Source organism: Anguilla anguilla, chromosome 11 (assembly GCF_013347855.1).
Source record: "Anguilla anguilla isolate fAngAng1 chromosome 11, fAngAng1.pri, whole genome shotgun sequence".
NCBI classification, from domain to species: domain Eukaryota; kingdom Metazoa; phylum Chordata; class Actinopteri; order Anguilliformes; family Anguillidae; genus Anguilla; species Anguilla anguilla.
This window is the reverse complement of record NC_049211.1, coordinates 24668058-24691838: the sequence shown is the minus strand read 5'-3', so window position 1 is coordinate 24691838 and position 23781 is coordinate 24668058. Positions and strand designations below refer to the sequence as shown.

Below are 23781 nucleotides of genomic sequence, written 5' to 3'. Positions count from 1 at the left end.
CTACGACGGGCAGGAGCAGGACGAGCTGAGCTTCAAAGCCGGTGAGTGCCCACCGGTAAAAGCGCCGGCCGCCGTTCTGTTTTAACAGATTTGTTTTTAACGTTTGTCGACCCATTAAGAAGCCACTGGACCTGCATTGGATGAGCATGTTCTAAATGCAGATTTAAAAAATCTGAAATAAGAAGTAAATGACTAATGTGGTCACTGATCACATTAAAACAGAAGCTAATATCTAATGTTACATTGAGTGTGCAGTTGCTATTCAGTGGCAAATGGTGACAAAAGTCAGTGGTCTCAGTCACCAACATGAGCCTCACCTTTAATCCTTTTCTCTTCTCACGCACAACTCCACTTCTGCACTGTTTTGGTGACATCAAACAAAGATAACTATTAAAGTAACTATTTTGTGAATTTGCCCTGAGTTGTCATTTGCAACTGTCATTTGTCATTTTACCAGGCAAGCAGCCAAGCAGCCAAGCCGTTTTATCGGTTTTGCTTGCCCCCGGGCAAGCGACCGTTACGGTTGAATCCTGACGGTCTAAGACAATGAGGGCAAGGAACAAGGCAGGGAGGGTTAAGTTAGCTCAATGGCAACAGGCCTATGTCATCATCGCCACAAGGATCCATCCCTACTGAATTAATCAGAGCCCCTAGCTCACAAGGCCTGCATGGTCCAGAGCATCGCTGGAATGGTCTGGCTGTATCGTGTTGGTCTGTGTCAGTCATTCACAGGTGGCAGCAAGAGCAGGAAGTGACCAAAAGCCTCCATTGATTCAATAATAATCCTCCTAGCTACCCCCTGGGGCAAAATTGCTGGGTTTAGTCACCCTTACTATGGATCTGCTGACCCAATTAAAGGCACCTGGTGTACAAGAACACTGCCTCTCATGGGCATGATAATTACAGCACTAGCGGGCAGTTATTAAGCCCTCTTGGCTACGAAAACTGACCTCGTGTTTGGCACCAAGGCAGATCAGTATGTTCATTTTGTTTCATTTTCATTCGCAGCAATATCAGAGATTCACCGTCAGAGACACAGCCAGTTACAACATGGCCTTACTTTGTTGTTACATACAATTGTAAACACAATTAATAATGATAAAAAATATATTGAATGCTTTACAAAGGTCTAGTGAAAATCCATGTACATTAAGGAGTTCAATGTGTATATATATTTGTGCATATATATATATATATATATATACACACACACACACATATACATATATCATAGCATTTGGAAATTTCTTCTGCAGAAACTCAGAGAAGGATGGACACATTTTTTACCTGTCTGTCTGTGGGCCCTGCCTACAAAAAGGATGGTTCTCTGCTGGTTATGTAAGATGTATCACAATGGAAAGACAAGTTTTTTCACCCATGGTTTTCAAATCAGGAAAGTGGAGTTTCTTTTGGCCTAGGCAATCAGCTATTGCTTTTAAATCATCATGTACTACCCATGCTTCTGTGAAGCTGGTGATGAGAAAAGGCATGGAGGCTGTGTTCAGACTATCAGAGAGAACTGGGGCTGTCGGACGGCTTGTCCAAATAAATATCTCCTTCTCGGTGTAGCAAAAACACCCCCGCGGCCCATTTTAAAAAATCTTTGGTTGTCTTAAGAATCGTGCAGCATTGTTAAGACACATTACAAAAACATTAGAAAAAACTGAGCATAGATGGACATTTGAAAGTAATTTCAAGTTATTTTTCACTGAACCCATGGGTTTTAGGCACCGCTGTAAGCAAAGCACTTTGCAGTTGGTGCAAAATGTGAAATGACTCCTCTCTCTCTCTTTCATTCCAGGGGACGAGCTTACCAAGCTGGAGGATGAGGATGACCAAGGCTGGTGTAAAGGTCGCCTGGACAGCGGGCAGTCGGGCTTGTACCCAGCCAATTACGTGGAGTCCATCTAGTCACCATAGTGGAGGAGGACACCCTATTAGAGGCAGCTCAGACTGTACTGTCCATCGCCATACTGCACATAGCCAGAGACTCCCTTTCCAGATGCACCAAGCGGTCTTCAGTTAAAAGACAGTATATTCAGTAAATGTTAATCCATTTTGGGACATGGGGGGATTCAAACAAAAATTAAAATGAACATACAGTATTTATTGCAGAATATATATGACTGAACCACCATTCAAGCAAGTGCAGGGAAACATTTTGCATTTTTGTGTAGCTGTGTTCAATATAAATTTTGTGCAGCTGATATGACATTTGTGTAGCAGTCTGTTCTCCTATAACAATGAGTATTATGTAGTTGATGACACCTGTGTAGCCAGAATGAGCTATGCAACGTGAATTGTGTAAAATTGATGGCATTTTGTGTAGCGGTCCTAATGCTATGCGTGTACAGTCTTCATTCTTGCATTGGTAATCCTGTGTAGCGTGACCAAAAAAAAAAGGCGCTATACAATGCATTTTTTTTCTTTCTTTCACTGTGGTTCTGGTTACATTCCTGTTATCGGTGAGTGCTATACAGCGTGTTGTTTCTCTCTGTGTTTGATTCTGCAAGCAGCATGTGCTATGCAACACACATTAAGTGCATCTAGGTGGCATCTTATCAAGCCGTACTCACAGGATTGCGACACTTAACCATGTGACCTTTGGGGGGGGGGGAGGGGGCAATAGGACAGGGCGAAGGACCTATTCAGTAGTGGCACGGTGGTCATGTAGTGCTTTATGCCTTTGACCACCCAAGTGACATTGTCCAGAGATATAAAATAGTTTGCTAAGGCACAGGCGACAGAGCTCTTGACGTTTTTCACCTCCTCTGTCTTTCTTTCTCAGAAAGCTCAGGTTTTCTTTCTTTATCTGTAGAAATGATTTCCAGGAGACAGTTGTACAGCTGGATATGTTTGAATTTCAATGCACAGGTTTGGATTTGGGTTTGGGTGGAGGGGGTGTAATATAATTTTTTTGGGCTTAGCAGACAGCCACTCATAGGCTGGATGCTCAGAATGCAGTACTCAGATCATGGACAAAGGGAGACATGCGCTATCATCTTTTATTTTGTCCAGAGCTTTGTGTTTACCATCAGTTCTGCCTGTAGTTTCTTAAAAAATTACGAAAAGAAAATTTTTAAAATTGACACTGCTGGGAAGTCGGTCCTAAACTGCGGGTCCGTGCCTCAAAATGGGTTGAAACCACGCCACTAGGACTGGACAGTGCTGCCGCTGTTGCTATCCTGATGCACTCTGATGTGTTCACCCTGTTTGCCCTCCTTTTATTCCTTGCTCGTCTGTTGTTTGTGGCATGTTTGTGCTTCAGGCGGCAGCATCCAGAGAAAGCTGCAAAGGGGGAATGCCGCCAGACTGAGACGCCCCTCGCAACACATCCAGCTGCAGTCTCACAGAGCAGTCTCCTTAACACTGTCTTCCACTCTCTCACCATCTAGCTCTGAACGAATGCAGGATCCACATGCTGTTTTATTTGATGTGGTGAACAAGATGTGGGGAAGGAGGGAGTTGAGGGGTCTGGTGTTGGGCGTTTGGGGGGTCAGGAGTAGCGTGTAGTGTGGGGGCGAGTTTGCTTTTTGACACGAGCCAAAGAAAGACAGAAAAACTCCTAGCTGTTCCTGAAACAGTGACCTCATGATTCCACGTCTCTCCAAACACATAAAGATAATTTCATTTCTCAGACTTTCTCCCAGACACTTTCTCTTTCTTTTTTTCTTTTCCACCTTGAGCAAGCCCAGCTGTATGCACTAAGCAAGATGGCAGCCTGCTGGGTGTGTGGGGGTGGGGACGTGGGACGATGGGATATGATGGGATGTCATTGCGGACTCGGGGGGGGGCACCGGCGGTCACGGACGCAATGCATTTCTTAATGTATTATTTTGTCCCCCTGTGTTTTGACCCCTCCAGACAGTTGGCTGCCCTCCAGGCAGGTGGTCCCATAGGAAGCTATTTTTGTTGTATCAGTACTTGGATACTCTTAACTCCACTCTGTTATATTACAAAGCTCATTGCGTTTTAAAAATTATCCAGTTACAGGGCTGGACATTTACTACCTTGCTCAAGGGTGTTTCTGCTGAATCTCACCCTTGGATATTCAAAGTCCAAATTCTGCTGTTTACCTTGTCATTGCTTGGTGCGAAGCCTCTGTTAAAACCTATCACTCTTATTCCTGCCTTTCATATATGTCCAGCCTGTTACTGCAAATTCAGGTTTTGTATATTGTGCACTAATCATGTGAAATCCAAGACTTGATTTTTCTTTTTTTCTAAATATCACAGCTGTTAAAAGGGTAAATTGGCTTCCAATCACGTTGTATGAAGGTGTTGACAGCAACTTTGCAGTATTTCACTGCATATAATAGACTAATAAGGAGACTACTGTATCTTCTCTCCAAACTGAGCTTTTCCTCTTTCACTACATAGCTTACATATAAAACCAAGATGTTCAGTCTTGGTGCTTCAATGACTAATTCAAATATACATGGAAAAAATAAACTTAAGCATTAGGTTAAGCTCTGCACTTCGCCAGTATGTCTGTAGGGAATAGTATACTGCAGGGAAGTATATGCCATATAAAACAAACATCAGATGGATTCCCTGAACGGACTGCTCTCTAAATCAACTGCAAGGGTAAAACCTTCAGTGGGGCTGCTGTACCTAAGTTACAGAATGTGAGCGATTCCACGCACCCCAAGCGATTGGTGCAATATGGCTACAAATTTGAAGGAGATGGCTGTGTGCTGCATTATTAACCATTGGAAATAATATACTGTATATCTCAATATATGTCTCAGCATACTGTGGACGTAACCACATTACCAACTCTCTCTCTACGAGTTACAAGCTCTCTATCCAGCCAAATAATATGACTGAAAACCCCCCATCCCCACCCCCCTCCCCAGCACATACTGTATTTACAACAAACAAAGCTGCCCCTGGGACAGACCTTCGGGGAAATGAAAAAAATCTTTATTGTGCTCAGTCTATATGAATTCTGTGTATTTAGCAAAACAAAAGGCAAAAAGTTGCAAGTGATTTATCAATAAAGACAAAATGTAGTGTCTTACTTGAGCATACCTGGCAAAAAAGAGAAAAGCAGTGGTAAACTAGTAGGTTCCATTCTATATTTATTTAAATTGCGATGGAAGTGTAAACCTATCAGCGCGTGCTGTTGTCTCACGCTGTTTGATTTGTATATGATGATGTATTTTAAAGAATATATATATTCTATATATATTGTAAGTGTACAATTATGTGGAGCTAAAATGAAATGCAACTACAACAAGCAGTAAAAAAAGGTGTATATGTAAATCTTGTTTATTTGTTTTTCCTCAAGTGGGGGAGAGGGGATTCTAGCAAGAAATACTGTGAAATATAACTACTTTAGCAGTCCAGAGCATGTATGAATCTTTAATGTGAATGCTGAAATCTTTTCTCAAAACTGGCATGGTGCCTGATCAATTCTGGTTCAAAAGAAAATAAGCAATTATTAATATATGAGTAATCAATATGATAGTATCTAAAATCCTGGATGAGAAATGTGAATATGTCAAAGCCATTTTAGTTTTAAAAGCTGTAAAATAGGTTTGTTGCCATAATGTTAATATCCGAATGTGTGATTACTGCCTGAGGATGGGTTAGTGCTTTGCATTGTTATATCCGAGCAACAATGTCTCAAAATGACCGACTTGAAGGCAACAGCAGGCAACACTACATCCACACATCTCAGATCAGAAAGCCATGCCATTGTTCTTAGATTATAAAATACCCTGGAAGTGGACTATTCACATTACAATGCATATAGGCTAGAATACTACCATATCCCCGAAAGAGTAACAAGGTTTTCCTCATGTCATTTAAATCACTAGGACAACATTGTTTGTTCTTCGGTAACCCAATGTACTAGATGGCATGCTCTACCACTGGCCACCAAAAAACACCAAGCAAAAATAATCTTAGATGGCCCTTAGTGTGGTTTGCTTTTTGAGAATTCATTCTAAAGTCACAGACTCCTTATGACAGCGCCACCCATTATGAGATTCATCAAGCACCATTCACAAATTACGACTCAATATCATGTGGAAGAACAAAATGAATGAGATGTTTACATTGGAAGAAAGGTTGTAGGTTTGTTGATTTTCATTCGACTTTACTGTCTTCACGGCCACGTCAGAAATTGACTTCTGCAGTTAATGTCTCACCACAAGAGGTCGTCACTGGATAAACGCAGCGTGCACGCTCCTACTAGAAGAACGAGTTCCTCTTGAGGAAGTAATTTACAAAGATGGGATGGTTACGTCCAGCGGAAAGTAAGGTGAGTCAGTGTAAAGCAGTCGTGCACAAATTTGAATATTAACCGAGTATTGCAAGGTACTGGCTCGTCTTGTTAATTAAGAAGTTGTGGTTGCGCCCACGCATATATTTCGCCCTTGTTCTGTGCGAGGCGCTGTCATTAGCCAGCGATGGGGGATTTATGGAGCGGCGTCTTTGATAGATTGAACTCCTACTGAAGGTTCACCGAGCGTTAATGTGCAAGTCCAACGAATTTTAACGCAAACATACCTGGCCTTAAACACAAAGTCGCAGCCACACGTGTCCACCCAAATAAATTGACTGCAGCAAAAAGTGGTTTATGCAAACAAATGTTTATTATGTACAGTACTACATTAGTATAAACCAAGACAGACAAAGGGGATTGTCGGTTTTTAATCCGAAATGGACTGGACGCTGAAAAGTTGTTTGATAAAATACACAAACGTTGTAGCCTACTAGTTTGTGCGGAGGCGTGGAATAAATGCTTTTAAAAAATAACTAAAATGCGAAGAGCAGGAATTGAACTTCTTTTTATTTCTAACTTCCAGACATTCCTTTATTCCTCGCAAGGTGCTTCATTAAAGCATATCATGTTCATTTAGGTCGTTATTAGACAGAAACAAGTGAAGTGAAATAGTAGGCCCTACTGTTTAATATGTTTTCGTTATAGAAGAAATATGGCATTGGGAGAACAGACAAAGCTATATGCATGATGAGGTTGATGAATGGGCCTATAGGAGACTCATTGAAATGTGCATTTCCTAAGCAATGGCATGTTCTTTCATCCAACTGAATGGAAGAAACAAGTAGACGAACAAATATGAGGTGGATAATGACAGAATGAGCACCTGCCGTTTGCTCTTTTTTAAATGTGTAAAAATACATTCGCTGCCCTTGTATAGGCTGACCTTCATTGTGTAAACCTGATCTGATCAAAAACACGCTTTCACCGTACAAAAATGCCAAGTTTACTCTCTCGTACAAAGTTAACAAGTTAATTGAAACAATTTATGAAACATTGGGTGGCATTGTTTTGGAATAGGCCTACATCTTGTGAGATATCATTTCTTTTTGTGTTTTTTGTCTGGTTTCCATGACTGGTAATGTTACCTATCAGACCGAATCGCAACGCAGATAGGCTATTAGTGCAAAATTTTGGAGCCGTCTGTACTGTCAAGTGGTTAGGAAGGTAGCTAACGTTAAACTCTGAAAGCGAAACTAAGTGTGGGTGTTTTTTATTTGGATTTCAGAAATGTAAATTTGTTTCCCGCGAAGATTATACAGTTGCAAAAGCAATGGTTTCAGTTTTTCAGGCAATTATGCCTACTAGCTGGCAAGCAAGCCGGTGTAACAACTCCTAGATTACCCTGAGCCTGAGGAGGGGCTTTGAACTCATGCATGTCTCCCATCAGTTGCTCCCACAAGCAAACGCTGAGCTACCAGTAAAAGAGCCGGCCGGCCGCAAATGTAAAAAGTAAAAAACGTGTGTATATATCTCCATTTTGCCTGTGTATCCAATGTTTTTATTGGCTGATGTAGCCAGATGCCCAATGGGGAGACATATTCTTTGCGGGCCTGGAGCATTTGTGATGATGTAATGGGCAGGAAAAAGAAGGAAAAAACGCAAAATCCCCTTAGTTTGGAGCTTTATTGTGTGGACGTGTGAAGTGTGTGAATTCTGTTTCTTGACATGAGGAAGGTACAGAAAGGAATGTTTTTAAGGGCTGAGAGTCTGTGGTCATTGTGGTTATTTCTGTAGGAAACTCTGAAATGTGCCAAACTGTCGGTGCTGTATAGGTATGGGGCATGCCGCCCTGCCAAGGCATACCTTTGGCGAGATGGTATACCTGCCATCCCAATTTGATGTGCAATTGTTTTGTATCGAAATGTGGTGCAAACCTTTAAAGGTAGAAAAGCATACATCATAAATTAAATCAAACTGAATGGGGGAAATTAAGAATCAACTGAACTTTTCTGTCACCTCTGAAGCAGAAAATGTCAAGTGGTGAGGCTTAGTAATACCGCTTTAATAAAGCGTTGACTTTATCATATAAAAATCTGTTTTCAAATTAATTAGACATAAATCTTTTCTTATGGAAGTACTATTTTGTAACATTAGTATTTTGTGCCTTTTTGCTAGTCAAAACATAAATGGTGCGCATAGGGCAGTACGCAGTACGTGTCTGTGATTTTACATATTCCTCAGTGCTCTGTAGAGTGATAGGAAGGGCTTTAGTGCTACAGGTAATTCTTTATCAGGGAAGGGATGTTAAAAGGCAGATTCCAGGGAGAGACCTCCAAGAATGAACACCCAACCTGTTATCACAGAAAAGCAGCAGATGATATGAATGATAATAATAAGACACAATAGGACAGTTGCACGCAACTTAGCTGGAGTTTAAGCCTTAGGACCACAGAACGTCATGACTGGAACTGGAACTTGGAAAAGCTGTTGCGGTTGCATTGCGGTTCTGCGGTCTAAGGGTTTAAATGGTCAAACCCACTGCTAAGTTGGTTGCAGTTGCCACAGTCAGTCTTGCAAAGGAAAAACAAACGAACGAACAAAGAAAAACAAAACACATAAAGGCCTCTTAATTTATAAAAAATAGAGCTCTGTAATATGGAACATTATTGAAAACCAAAAGACAAGAACCCTACATGCTAATCACCAAACTAATAATGTAGAATCCCTATAACATGAACAGGAACAGGCAGATGATGCGTATTGGGAAATAAGGCAGTTTACATAAGTTTTTAACGAATGCAGTTCATGTATTTGCGTCTTCATTGGGGTAGAGAGAACATACTTCATTCTCTGATTATAAAATGGCGCTAAGAAAAGGAGTGTATGGCCTGCTTTCTGCAGGACTGGGTTCCTCAACTGCAGTAGTGCTGTGAAGTGGCTCCAGAAATCTGGTTGTTTTTTCCCCCATTTTCTGACTGGAGTTTTCAGTGTTGAGAGAGAAGTCTGAGAGTTTTGGTCAGTAAGCTTGTTCAAATCCAGTCCAACTCGATGGCCAGGACTTGGAGGTGTATGACGCCTGCTACAGTCTATACAGGCTCTTGCTCCAGTTCCTTTCATCCCTCACTTTCCTCTCTTACCAACCCTTCCCACCGCCTCTTCATACTGGATGGACGAACTGGTAGACCAGTCTCTGCGACACGTCAGGCTTCCGGATGATTCCCTTCTTGTAGTACTGGCGAATGGACCGGCTCAGCTTGTCGTAGTTCATGGCTGGACGGTTTTTCCTGATGCCCCAGAGCCTCGCCACGTGAGCTGAGTCTTCGATTTTGAAGATGCCTGAGTGGGGGAGGCATCCACAATCTTCATTAAACTTCTTTATTGTTATTATTATTATTATTATTATTATTATTATTATTATTAGTAATGATAATAATAAGTGTTCTGGAAAATTGCAGAGCAGTTGCAGCTGCAGTAGGCATTTCTATGTGAAATCTGAGGACCTCACACATGCAATGGCCAGTTGCAAGCCACTCTTCAGGATTACTGGGGAAAGTCAGCACTCTGAGGATCACACATGGACGGTAAGGGGCATCACTGCACTAACAGTGACTGCCTTAGCTGGATGCCCCCCCGAAGAGCCCTGCCTGTCCCCGCCCCACGTCTCCAGACGCTCACCTTTCTCCTTGTTGAGCCAGCGGATGCAGCGGCCGTAGCTGTGCGGCTTGAGCAGGAGCTCCCGAAGGAACTGCCACAGGTGGATGGGCTGCCCGGAACAGAAGGAGTCTGCCTCCGACCACGGCTCCTCCCCACCTAGGGACCAAGCAGAGGAAGAGAGGTCCTGTCAGAGTCGGCGGAAAAATCTGCATTCTTTTGATTTACACGCGCCATTGTAAGATGCACCGTTGCAACAGAGTAGCTCAGATCAGGGTCATACAAATATTTGAAATACTTCAACCTGTTCTGACTTTTTATATGAGGTTTTGTGAATAAAGATGATGGTGATGATGATGTCTTATTATTATTATTATTATTAACCTGTTGACACCAGTAAAATTACTGACTGACGAGCATTATGTGATTACATGACATTTTGCTTGGTGTCATGTTTAGTCGAAAATCTGGATCTGCGAGTGTGTTGTCAGCTTGAACAGACAGGTTGAAGTACAGAGCTGTATTCCCCCTACAGTTTGCTGCCCTTGTTCTCTGTGTGAGATTTTTGAGTGAGAAAAGGGAGAGACGTTACCTGTAAACTTGCTGTCTCCTGGAGAGCACCGTTCCTTCATCCATGCAGCTGAGCAAAGGAGACAGAAATCAGGTGGAAAATTATATGCTATTATTATTTTGTTGGTTGAATTCATTGTTTTACGGAGCGTTTTTATTTTAAGATTTTTATACAGTTATGTTGTATGCATTTAGGGCAGTTCATATTCAAACTTTACTAACTTTTTTCTTCAGTGGGTTCAGAATTTCTTGAAACATACGAGTGAACTTAAATATTGCATCATCCAAAGTCAGGATGCTTGGATTGTGGTTTAGACCAAAAGCTGTTTAGGTTCTCAAACCACCAGCAAGTTATAGGCTACAATATAGAACCAGCTATGTATGTTTTCATCTTATCATGTTTTCCACTGATAGTCTCTTAGCAACATTAATATGGACATCATGACGCCCAATTGGCATGCAAAACTTTTTTGCGATTAACTTTTTCTCATTATCTTTGAGTAATTCCCAGAACACTTCTTTACAATATTTTGACCATTTTCTTCCTACTCTCATTTCATTCATATGCTCCAATTTGTTAAGATTTCACAGGCATCTCTTAATCCTAGTCCCTGACAAAACTGTTGCCATAACAACCACAAAAGTAAAACTTCTATACCAGGATTTAATCAGTTGTCCTTATGTTTGCATTGCAAATAAATTCAGCGTTTACTTTTTTCTTCACAAACAGTTTGGTAAATTAGTTTTGGCGATAGGTGAACTCGCCAATCTATGAAGAATGCACAGATTTATTATCAAGTCAACATTTTAGATAGATGTTGATCACATCCAGGTGTTGATCGCAATATTTGTGCTGCTAGAATTGCAGCACATCTCGTCATGGATGAGTGTGTATCTATGTAGTTTCAATGGGTAGCACACACAATAAGGTTGAATAAGGTTCAGCATGTTGCGAACATGAGACCACAACGCTAGCCCATATTTCAGCGAAGTCTTTCTCCAGCGAGTGCTTGGCCTCGGTTCAGAGCCTCATTTACATAACCACCCGTTCGGGATTCTCTGGCGGCCCGTGAGCGAGCGTACCGGATTTCCAGATGTCCAGGTGGGCGTAGAGCACGTCCCCGCACTGCATGTTCCTCTGCCTGAAGTCCTCCTCGCTCATGGCGCACAGGTCCTTGCCGTTGAGGTCCTGGAAAGCCTTCCCCACCTGAGGCAGTCTGTAGAGGTGCTCCGTCCACAGCATCCACTTCTGGACATTCCCCACGTTCCAGTCTATGGGGTCTTAGGGGCGGTGCGGGGAAGAGAAAAAAGGCAATTGACTGAATGTGGCAACAAAGTTCGCTGTTAGGTCTGCATTTTGGCACTGCTTCTGCACGTCTGCATCATAGAATTGACATGATAGATTATGCAGTATGTACATTATCATAATGATATTTTCAGTCTATTTATGAAGGCCTCTTGGTGATCTGTGAGAATGTCCGTTTGCACAGAAGCACATGCTGTGCCGTAGCACCTGGTCTGTCTTTGCCAGGTCTTTGAGGACTGTCAACAGCATGTCAGCCTACTGCTGAAAGCTGACAGGACAAACAGTAGCAACCTCAAGAGCACCTTGATGAACAGATCAGAAGACTTGTCAGATCAGATGACTTTGGATTTCTCATGTGCACCAATGTGTCCAGACCCTTTTATCAGTACACAGTGTTTATTTTCTAATTAAGTCTGCGTCCAGAATGCGGAAATATTTGCAGTTAAAATACGAGCAAGATTTGTTGTATCTTCAAGTTCTGAACTAAATTAAGTATCAAGGTCAAATTTTGGGCAAGACATTGAATAAATTCCTGTTTCGTGCATTGGTTTGTTTAAGTCATATTCTCATAACTAACAGTTTTGTTTGGATCCTTGTTTGACACTAGTTTTGAAGTTTATAACTGTTTTTTATGATGGGATGAAAGCAGATTACAAACCATAAGTGTGCCTGTCAGTTTTATTCAGATGCTCAGGTTATACTTTATATGTGAACCTAATATGCCTCTAGTTTTGTAGTTTCCTAGAGCAGCTTGGAGAGTTATTGTTTTGTGTGGGTGGCTAATGGAGGGGTCCCCAAACTGTAGTTCCGGAGAGCCACAGGGTCTGCTAGTTGAGCAGAGTTAACTGTGTAATTATATTTTAATTGATAAATGAACAAGCAGCACAGAAGCCAGCTGGCCCTGGGGCCCCCTGCTGGCTGGGAGTGTGGGTGCGGGGGCCCGCGTACCTGGGGTGATGTTGAGCAGCTTGCAGGCCGTCTCGATGTCCTTCAGCACCTCTCCCACCACCATGCTCTGGACCTGCTCCAGGGACCGCTCCTCCATCTGTCCGTCCAGGCCCAAGGAGAGGCCCAGCCCCTGGCTGTCGATGACGGGGCACTGTTCGGGGCGGGGGCCGGGCGAAGGGGGCGCGGTGTCCGAAACCTTGAGCAGCCAGGCGGCGTCCTCGGTGACCAGCATGTCGAAGCAGGACAGGTAGAGCCCCGGCAGGCCCCGCTCCGGGGCGCCAGCCAGGTCGCGGGGCGGCTTGGTGTCCTCCGCCTCCCAGCCGTCCCGCTCCAGGGAGGTGAGGGGGGTCTCAGCGAAGCCGATGCGGGGCGGGTGTAGTGAGCTGGCCACCTCGCCCCTGTCTGGACTCCCCATCGTCAGCGCGGCACTGGAGGGGTAACACAGGACACATTAGCCCACGTGTCATTGGGTGCGCCATTTACTCGATTACCTCACCAATATCCGTAATTATTAAAGGGAAACTTGGAAGATAAGAACATTTGTTTTTTAGTAATCATTTATTAACCTGGGATCTTAAAGTAATTACCTAGATGCTTTCTTTCTATTCTGTGTTCAATCTCAACCACAGACTCGTTCCCACATTGTTTGAGTGAATGATTAAATTCCCACAAGTTTGGAATCCATGCTGAGGATGTGTTGAATTGTGCTGGGCAGCACTGCACAGGTGAAACATTTCATAAACACTCTATTAGTAATACTTGTGTTTTTAACGATGGACATTTGTTTTTGAACTTTGAACTGAATTATTGGAAATAACTTATAAAATCAATATTGACTTGCGCACTACAAAATAAAATGCTCAATTAACTTTTTGAATTCTTATAATCTAGTTTTGGCATGAACAATGTTTTCTTTCCCCTCATATAGTGTTATATATGCCTTATAATATTTTACATGGCAACCAAGCCTAAATGTTTAAACAGGAGTAATATTAAAACAAACACTATGTCTCATAAACTACGTATTAGACTTGAGCTTCTTAAAACTGTTTGCTCTGAAAGAAATAATGCCCAGGTTGAGCACTTTCACATTTAGTTTTTTAAGTTTTGTTAGCTTTTTATTCAGGAGTAGGAAATTGTGATATATAAACTTTTAAAATGTTAATAAAATTAATTAATGTCACACAAATTCAACAGATAATTAAAACAAACTTGAATTACCTCTTTCAGAAAAAATCCAATCACCCGGCGACTGTTATAACGTGTCCACTTTGACATCCATAATTAAATAGGCTGAAATGAGCTCAATGTCACGAGGCCATCTGTGCGAGAGCTGTGCTCTTTTGGGCCTGCAGTTGAAGTTGTGGCTACAATGTTTTCGGGACCTTTTTTTATTGCGCCTGAAGTCAAACTTCTTCAAAGGACAGAGGGTGGTGACGGCGAGCCCCAAAACAGAATTTGGAAGTCACCGGGCGATTTTCGATAAGCACGGGGCTAAGTGGATTTTACTGAGTCGCTTACTTGTGGGTCAGTTCTTGCGAAAGGACACCAACAAGGGGGCGAGTGCCTGAGATTCGATCCTGAGGCAGCACTGCCATGGTGCGCTCTTTCATTGCACCGGCCCTGCGGTCTCCTGTCTCCACTGCCAGCTGGAGTCGGGGCTTTTTAATCAAATAAAACACAGGCCAGACAATGAGGGGATATTCCCCTGAAGAAAGGGCACACTTTGTGGGCAGCGGAACAGCCAGGTTCCCAGTACCTGTTCCACATGGTGAGTGCAGGACTCTATTCCTGGATTTGCCATTAGATTTGGCTCACAGCAAAGATTATTGGGGGGAAAATAGTGCTTCAGTTTCTTTTTCTTTTTTTTTTTTGTTAAAGTACAACTTTATGGATTGTATATATACCTATATAAAATTAAGAATACGTGTTAACTGAGTCCAGGCTTATAGTATATTTTCTAAAAGAACACAATTTATTACACAATTTATTAGGCCGAACGGATGGTGATTTCTGTTGCTGGTTTTATACAATACATTCTCACAAGGTCCTAGTGAGGTTTTGATATCTAGCATTTATCAATTTAACACGATGCCTTTAATCTACACAGCATAACTGACGATACAGATAATATGAAATACATTTTGCAGCGTATGCCCCAAGGTTTCCCGTCAAGTGGTCTGTTTAATTTCAACCCAGAGAAAGTATTTAGTTGGACATAAAAATGACTTACATCTGGTCCAGATTCATTGTAAGATAAAGTATTCATAAGCTGAAGGTTTGTAGCTTTACTTAATTGCACAGCCTTTCAATTTCTGTATTTCAGTCACTGCTTGATAAACTTTCACAGAACTTGGATCACGCTCTATTTGTGCAGTTTGTTCTTTCAAGAAGTGTGTATATCTTTGTTGCTATGTTGATATGAGTACAAGACATGGCATGGCTGGCAAGTGAGGTAGTTTCTTGGCTGCGCTGATGTCATCGCAGGTTATCAGGAATGATGAATGTTTAATGGTAAAACGAACCTGCCCTCTCACCACAGATACTTGGGGCTGACCTAACTTTGGTTCTAGATTTGATTCTAATATGGTTCTAATGTGATTCCACATTCCATTGGCCACAGTAGTACTGCACCTGAGGCCCACACCCAGTTTCAGCAATGAAACGTGGGGAGATGCATTTCCCCAAAGCGGATTCGCTGACTTTGGGGTCACAAGCTTCTGAAACAACATTGCACTGAAAAGAGCAGGGCAAGAGCCCTCACAAAGCCTTTGAAGATGCCCTTAGTCTAACCCTGAAGGAAATGAAGTTACGCTCTTCTAAAGAAACTGCCCTCCCTTGTCTTCACTTTACTTTTTTCCTTCGTTCTTTTCCAAATTCCTCCTGCCTTTCATCCCCCATGCCCGAAAATAGTACCCCCCGGCCGGTGCGTTTTCTCCAACTGGTTTAACTGGAATCAGATTAAGAACCACTGGTGGCCAAGCTGACATGCTGTGTGTCCACTCTGTCCTGCAACAGCTTGCGCTAAGCCCATCAGTCCAGCAAATTTAGTCATTTCGCTTCTTCTATAGGGCAACAAAAAAGAGAAGATGCAATCGGGCTCTCCAGGCACAGGATTAAGCCCTCCACTGATCTCTAAATGAGTTTAGTGAAGACCGATTTTCATTTGAGGGGAATTAGCGCTCAGTCCATTTCCTCAAAAGACAGGACTAGATAAAGAGAGACAACCACTCTGGGAACAGCAACATGCATAGGACAGTTTCACAGCTGCGATGAGAAAGGCAACGCAAATGTGGTTTATGGATTCGCATATGCTTTGCTATTGTACGCATAGCATGCTAAAGTGCTATCGGAATGGAAGTATAACCTGTATTTGACCAAATAGGGTCAGCTGAGAACTAGATTTACTGTGAGAACCTGGCCAAGAGGCTTTAATTGCAGCAAGAACATGGTGGTGACCCTCAGTGTGGATTATGAGCTGTTTGCCCTACGACAGTGGGGAGTGAAACCTAACGCACAGACCACCACTCTCACATGAGCCCCTCTGGCAGTGCCAGGGTATGGCCCTTCGCTAGGAAGTGCCAAATGAAAGCGTTTAATATTTGTTTTCCCTGATGTTTGTTCAAGGCAATAAGAAGACAAGCGTCGTCAAGTGCAGGGAATAAATAATCCTGACCGACAAAATAATTTACTGGTTATTGTTGAGCGTTTTCTGTGTGTGTGTGCTCAGTGCTCAAGTCTGTAGAGAAAAGGGAAAGTAGCCTGAGGTAGCCTCCTTAAGCCGTCACATCTTTAGAAATGGCCTCTTTCTTGGTTTTGGAGTTAAAAGTGTGTGTACAGTCGGGCGTGTCTGTTTGCCATGCATTGAGCTGAACTTGCCTTTTCATCTTCTGGGCTAACAGCCTATTTCTCACGGGAAACAGTGGCCAACGGTGTGCTGTTAGAGCTGGCCACATTTCAGAAACCACAGAATAATAAATACATTTCCATCCATAATAAATATGGAGTACTGGTTGGTGGAAGGGCTAAATGATATGAAAAGGTAGGAAAGCAGTAAAGAGTGGTGTTTTTAAACGGCCAGATGGACAACAGCATAGATAATGCGTGCCCTTTTTGAAATATTGTTGCTTATTGCATCACTAGTCTGTTGCTGTAAGAATTTGACTTTGCGTGCGCTTGCCTCTTGATGCTTACTGATGTGACCACATAACATGGCCGACCAACCCCGTCACTCCTGTCACAGATAACCTTTTAAAACCTGAAGTGTTCCATCAGGAGAACTCTGGCTGTAGAAGGAGAGCCAAGGGGGTTTTGAGTGATGATTAATCACGCCCACAATGAGTAAGTGAGTACAAGGAAGTCAGTTTAACTTTGGCTAAATGCAAGGGGGGGAGACCTCAGTGGACCTGATATTTTTCCAAGAAGGAAGAAGCCAGAGTGTGAAAGGAGAAAAATTCTACAGTTGTAGAGATGACAGAGAGCATTTTTTTAATTGACAAGGAAGGACCTCATTCATGTTAATGCCTATGCAAAACAATTGAGATCAGAGACGATGTCAGCTGCGCATACCACTGCATTTCTTCAGTAATCATAGTTTTAATGGAAGCATTCTTTTGCATCCTGGAATAATAATAATAATAATAAAGCGGATATCAAATGATTCTGTGCATGCAGTGTGTTGATGTGTATTTCCTCTCTGCCTGTTTCAGGGCAAAGTGCACAATCTGATGTCTACAGTTCCATGTTTAAACACCTCAATAGGCGGTGGCAATTAATCCAAATGCAGTGCCAGTACAGGTGATATGACTCATGCCTGTGGCTTTGCCACCTGTCACTCATTTCGTCCATCCCAGGTGCGTCATTCAGTGATTAACGTCACTGAGGCCATAGCCGCACCTGTGTGGCCACTCCGCTCTTTTCCCAAATTTTGCTTTCTTACTGGCATAACCGCAAGCTTTCGCTGCCAACCGTAACGCAACTTTTCCGCATGCCAACGGAGTGTAGAGATGCTGCGATACATCGGCAGCTGAGGGTGGAGAAGTCCCGCTTTGAATATAATATCTGCAACATTTAACTGTCTTTTTGGCTCGTGCCCCGTTCACCTCCCCTGATAAAGATCTTCACGTTGTATTGGTGGTTTAACACGCTGATTAAGGAAATGGGGGAAAAAAACGAAACCTGAATCATGGGTCTGAGGAAGAGCAGGAGATACTGCAAATGCTCCTGTTGGACTTTAATAACCAAACTGAGCATGCACTGGGCCTGCAGTCTTACACCTATTACTGAGTGCCCACAGAAAAAAGGTAGTTCAGTAAATAAAATACAAGGATATATTTGTTTAGTTGTATTAATTTTATTTTTAGAATAGCCATAGGGCCCTATTTAGACTCAATATTTATTTCACAATATACTGAAATTCTCTAGTGCCCAGTTTAGCTTCGGGCTACCCTACCCACTGGGAATAAACTTGAAGGTAGTTTACTTATTGGCTAGATTAATGACTCTGCATGTTACGGCACATTGCAGCGATTGAGAAGAATTGATAATTGTTGTCATGTGATGCAACTTGAGCTTGAGGGGCAGCCATGCAGAGTCTGAAAGCCAGGCTACCCAGAGAATGACTTGCCGGCAAGCTTGCTCTTGTATGAATGTCCAATATGTCATTCTTCATTTTGGACACACGCGTGTCATTAACCGTACTGATACCCAGTTGAGTTCAATTATTCTCATAAACTAAAATGGATACTAAAGAGCATTGTTTCAGCATTTTTGTTTTACCTACTGTGCATTGACGTCAGTAAATTATATTTAAACTCAGCTAAAGCATCTCTACGCAACAACTTCAGCATCCATGTGATATGGGTGCATTACATATCGATTTTTTGACACATGACAAAATGTTTTCATATAAGACATAGTCAAATGACAAATTTCAGCCTCCAGCACTCAGTTGGGACCAGGCCCCTCACCACAAAACGGTGTGTGTCCGATGCATAGGGTTCCAGCGTGGCCTTGCTAATGAAATCATACATGCCAAGGGCTCATTCCGTTGCACACAGCAGTCTGTTCCTACCTCATCTGGGCTGGGAGCTGATGCTGGGAGGATGCCAGTGGTGTGGTGGGCTCAGTTGCCGTGGTGCACAGGTGCAGCAGTGGCAGCTTGGTCGTCCGGTGCCAAAATTCTCTTACGGGTTCGTCAGGTTCAGCGCCAAAGGTCCTGCCCGGTGGGGTCCCAATCTGGCCCCTTTTTCGTGGTTTGGGGAATCCGGTTTAGGGGTGAGGTGAGGTGATGTGTGAAAGGCTACGGCAGTTTTTTAAGCCAAGCCTGCTCGACAGGCTCCCGAGAGAGTGCGTTACGAATGTGTAAGAAGGTTTTTCATTACCAGCCTTATCAGCAAAAGGCTCCCAAGATGCAAATGTGTGTGCGCGCGGGTGTAGGCGACTGCGTGCCAGCAGAAGGTGTGTGTGTGGATGTGTGTGCGTGTGTGTGTGAAGGAATGTCTGCTCCATTGACTGCAGGTCGTATTTATAAGGAGGCCTTATTTACCTGAGTAAACAGTATGCTGGAAGTGTTGGAATCAGTGACACCCCCCCCCCCCCCCCCCCAGGTTTAACTCCTTTGACGACATCTACAGCTGTTCATTCTGAGGATTAGCGAACATCTCCGACAGGATGGCTTGCGAGAAAGAATCCATCACAATGCTTGCTTTCCAGATCATCCATTGCTAGTGAAGTTTCTTCCATTGAGAAGTTTTGATGGGAATTTATCCCAAAATATCTTCCCGAATTTATTTAACAAAGGCAGCAAATATGCAGTGTATCACTCATTACCTGCTATTGGGAAATTGGTGGTGTAGGCTTGAGTATTTGCATTTTAGGATTAGAAATGTGATTGTATGGAAACCTCAAATTTGCTTATCAAATGTGTGGAAGAACGTGGGAACGTGGAATGTAAACCTGTGATTTCAGAAAAAAATCACGATAGACACATTTTATATATGTATATATTTAGCTAACTTATTTCAAGAAAGCTTAAAATTAATATGGAATACATACAGCAAGCTCCATAATCTTTGCGACAAAGACTTATGTTTTCTTGATTTGGCTCTGTACTCCACAATTTTTGATTTGTTATACATTTTGGTTTCACCATGTAGAAATTGCAGCACAAATATATATATATATATATATATATATATATATATATATATATATGTTTAGTCCTCCCATTTCAGGGCACCATAATGTTTGGGACATATTAGTATTATATAAATGAAGGTAATCATGTTTAGTCCTTATCCTTTGCATGCAATGACTGCTTGAAATCTGTGACCCATAGACATCATCAGGTGCTGAGTATCTTCTCTGGTGATGCTCTGCCAGGCCTGTACTGCTGCCATCTTCACCTCCTGCTGGTTTCAGGGGTTGCCTTACATTCCCTCTTCAGCGTATGAAACACAGGTTCAATTGGATTCAGAGCGAGTGAATGACTTGGCCAGTCAACAATTTTCCTGGGTTTGAAAAACTCCTTTGTTGCTTTAGCAGTATGTTTGGGATCATTGCCTTGCTGGAGGATGAAGAGCCATCCAATGGTTTTGAAGGAATTCCGTTTGTACTTGAGCAGGTAAGATGTTCCTGTACACTTCAGAATTCATTCTGCTGCTGCTTTCAGCAGTTATATCATCAATGAAGGCAAGTGAGCCAGTAGCCTACCTGTGGTAGCCATACATGCCCAAACTATAACACCCCCACCACCAGGTTTCACAGATGAGGGGGGTGCTTGGATCTTGGGCAGTTTCTTTTGGCCTCTACTCTTTTCTCACTCTGATACAAGTGACTGATAAAAGGGACTATGTATAAAAATTGCTGTTATTTCTACATGGTGAAACAATACCCTTTATTTAAAGCTGAGAATGTGCACTTTAACCATGTGTGAATTGTTTGATTACAAATCAAAAATTGTGAAGTACAGAGCCAAATCAAGAAAAAATGTATTTTTTCGCAAAGATTATGGAGCTCACTGTATATATGGCTTGTATACATTTAGAATGATTTACCCCATCACTCCGGTATAGCTCTGGTATGATTTTTCCAAGCTGTGTGGCTTCATAGTACCACTGGACAATGTTAGCTATCATAGTTCTATACCGCAGTTCTGTATAAGAAACATGCACTGAGCAAGAGTAGGAGCCTATTTACTGTACATCATGGCTTTGGCATTGGTTTTAGTTATTAATCTTGTTCAGTTAATCATTTGCAAGTTTCTGCATGCTTCATATGCCCTGTAAGACCACAGGAGATAAATGTACTGAGTGTTGATCTTCTGTCAGTAACTAGCACTGTACAAAAGGAACTGTCACCCAAAGCACAATTCTGTCTGCTGAAGCTAGACATTTACAACTGAGATCACTTTCTGTAATTTTGATGAAGTTAGAGAGTGCAGGTCCCACAGTATGTGGAAGTTTCCTTTCTTGTGAATTTGTGTGACATTTACTTATAGTATTTCAGGAAGAAATAACCACAACCACACTACAACAAGTGGGTTTTATGCAAATCTCAATTACGAGAATTCAACAGAACATTTGAAATGAAGAGATAATGGAGTATACCTGCAGGGTAGCCATGCAGTATCATGCCTGAGGCACAGAGAGAGAGAGAGAGAGAGAGAGAGAGGTGTGTGCGTGTGTTTGTGTGTGTTCGTGTGTATATGTGTGAATGTGCGCATGTGTGTGTGCGCATGTGCGTATGTGTATGTGCGTGTGTGTGTGTGTGTGTGTGTGTGTTTTGGGCACATGCACACGTTTGGGCCCATGAAAAGGGGAAGGGAGGGGGTAAAGTGGCACTGTGGATCAGGCAGTGTAGTGTTTGCACAGGTAAAGCGGTCCGAGTCCTCGGTCAACACAGACACACCAAGGCAAACTATAATTGCCTGCTCATGAGAACACCACACCAACCATGCAGATTGCTACTGCTGTGCCTTCTGGGGCTTCTTTCACAGCCCACTTGACTGGCAGAGAGGCAGCAGAATGCCACGGCAGTTCCTGTCTCCATTGGCAGACAAAGGACAGCAGTCGGGGGCGACAGCTCCGGAGGTAAGACCGATTGTCTGGCAGTCGGAGGGTTGCCGGTTCAAACCCCGGTTCAAACCCCGCCCTGGGCGTGTCGAAGTGTCCTTGAGCAAGACACCTAACCCCTAACCCCTAACTGCTCTGGCGAATGAGAGGCATCAATTGTAAAGCGCTTTGGATAAAAGCGCTATATAAATGCAGTCCATTTACCATTTCAATGTTTGTCATGGCAAGTAACCACCAGGAGGGTCTTTTTATTTTACCCCTATTTTCTCCCATTTTTTATGCGCTCATATACATCACTGTATCCCCCTTTCTCAGTGCAGTACAACACAGACATGCACGTGCTGGTCTGTGATGAGACTCAGATGTTCCTCTGGTTGAAATCCTTCTAATCTCTAGGCAACACTACGGCCAATTATGTGTTTCTCTGTGGGGCTGTTGGCCACAGTGGGCACTCCAATGGTCTGGATTCAGTACCTGAGGCCTCATTTATAAAATGGTCTTACGAGTAAATTGTATCTTTAAAAGTATCTCTTCTAGATGTAAGTTGATTACCTATTGGTTGTGTGGATGTACTGCATGGTTGAGGGTTGTGTGCGAATCCCCAAAGAATAATATTTAATCAATTTTAGGAATGAATGAAGAGTGCAAAAAATGTTGAAATGCAACCTTATTTAAAGGCCATTGGCCAGAATTCACAAGAAGGGGTAATGGTAAAGTGTGTTCATGTTTAAGAGTTCTTTAACATATGAGGTTTATATATCAGTTGCGTAAAACACAGATACAGAACTTTAAGCCAACTGTACTTACCAACACTGATGTCTGCTTATATATATATATATATATATATATATATATATATATATACATATATATATAGCCAGGAATTGAATTGAAATTAAAAATACATTGGATAATGTATTTGAATGGAGATCAACCAAATATATTTCTGAATATCCAGCGTAAATGGAGTGTATATTAAAAACAATATGTAAGTGGCTAAGTACAGGGAAGTGCCATTATTATTATTATTATTATTATTATTATTGTTGTTGTTGTTGTTGTTGTTTTGTAGGATTAAAAATAAAATAAAGCTCCATAAAAGACCCCCTTTTGAACCCCCTTTAACCCCCTCCCCTCTCTGTCTTATTAGATGCCAGTATTTAATTTAAATGGATATTGGGGGAACCTTAAAGTGTGTCTAAAGTTTTGATTTATTAAACTTGAATTGGGGGAGACTCAGTCCCACTTCTAGGGATTGGGGGCATAACGCAAATGTTGTGGAATATAATACAAAACATTCTAGGATATGTTCCAGTACATGAACATTGACCATGTAAGAAATGTGCAATTTGCATGTCTGTAAGTTATGACTCATTCAAAGTTTATTCATTGAGTCTGATATTTCTGTAATGGATAAAACGTGCAATGTGACACTACATGGAAATTTTTACATCCTGTTCACCCGAACACCTGTGGAAATGAATATGCTTGAAAACTTTCTACAGTTGTGACTGTTTTGTAAGAGCATTACAAACGCCTTCGTTTTTTAATGTCATGTTTACCTATTCATTTTCTTTGGTTTGCTTCCAAAATCAGGTTCACTTTGCATAGCAGTTACATAAACAGCAATGTGCCAATCAGGAGATTTTTTTATTCTCTTTCATAGATACCAAGGAGGATTTCAGATAGGAAAGTGTCTGAATTTTTAATGTGATATACTACAAAACTGCATATTTGCCATTCTATCCGAAATTTTGGGCCTGTTCACTTTCAGTACAAGTATACACATGAGGACGTTTATAAATACGGTATGTCCATCTTTGTCTTTTGTTATTTTGTTATGACAGTGACTACCATGCTATTTCTGGATTAACCCACTTGCAGTGTCCAGTGCTGAATTGCATTAACTTGTGAAGATCATCTGCAGGTGTGTATCTGCACAGTGCACAGCTCAGTTGGGGGACTTGTAAGGACTGAATATCCTTAAATGTTTACAAG

General features: G+C 42.2%; 2 protein-coding genes across 6 annotated transcripts in view; one reads left to right on the top strand and one right to left on the bottom strand.

The window, feature by feature from the left end:
* LOC118208011 (protein kinase C and casein kinase substrate in neurons protein 1-like) overlaps positions 1–5267 on the top strand; it is a 54708-nt gene extending 49441 nt beyond the window's left edge. For all 4 annotated transcript variants that reach the window (XM_035382262.1, XM_035382261.1, XM_035382263.1 and 1 more), the window contains 2 exons: positions 1–41; positions 1802–5267. The exon at positions 1–41 is cut by the window's left edge and continues 156 nt beyond it. In XM_035382262.1, the coding sequence (XP_035238153.1) occupies positions 1–41; positions 1802–1911 (151 nt within the window). In that variant the 3' untranslated portion in view covers positions 1912–5267. The remainder of the gene's footprint in view (positions 42–1801) is intronic.
* Positions 5268–8015: 2748 nt separating this feature from the next.
* Positions 8016–19185, bottom strand: LOC118208024 (SAM pointed domain-containing Ets transcription factor-like). Of its 2 annotated transcripts, none has more exons than XM_035382289.1 (6): positions 18783–19185; positions 12710–13137; positions 11539–11736; positions 10478–10525; positions 9910–10044; positions 8016–9570 (listed from the first exon to the last, which is right to left on the bottom strand). In XM_035382289.1, the coding sequence occupies exons 1-6, from the start codon at positions 18785–18787 to the stop codon at positions 9392–9394; spliced, it is 993 nt and encodes a 330-aa protein (XP_035238180.1). In that variant the 5' UTR covers positions 18788–19185; the 3' UTR covers positions 8016–9391. The 2 variants fall into 2 exon arrangements, with proteins under 2 accessions (XP_035238180.1, XP_035238181.1); XM_035382290.1 differs by lacking the exon at positions 18783–19185 and adding an exon at positions 13931–15075.
* Positions 19186–23781: the final 4596 nt, after the last annotated feature.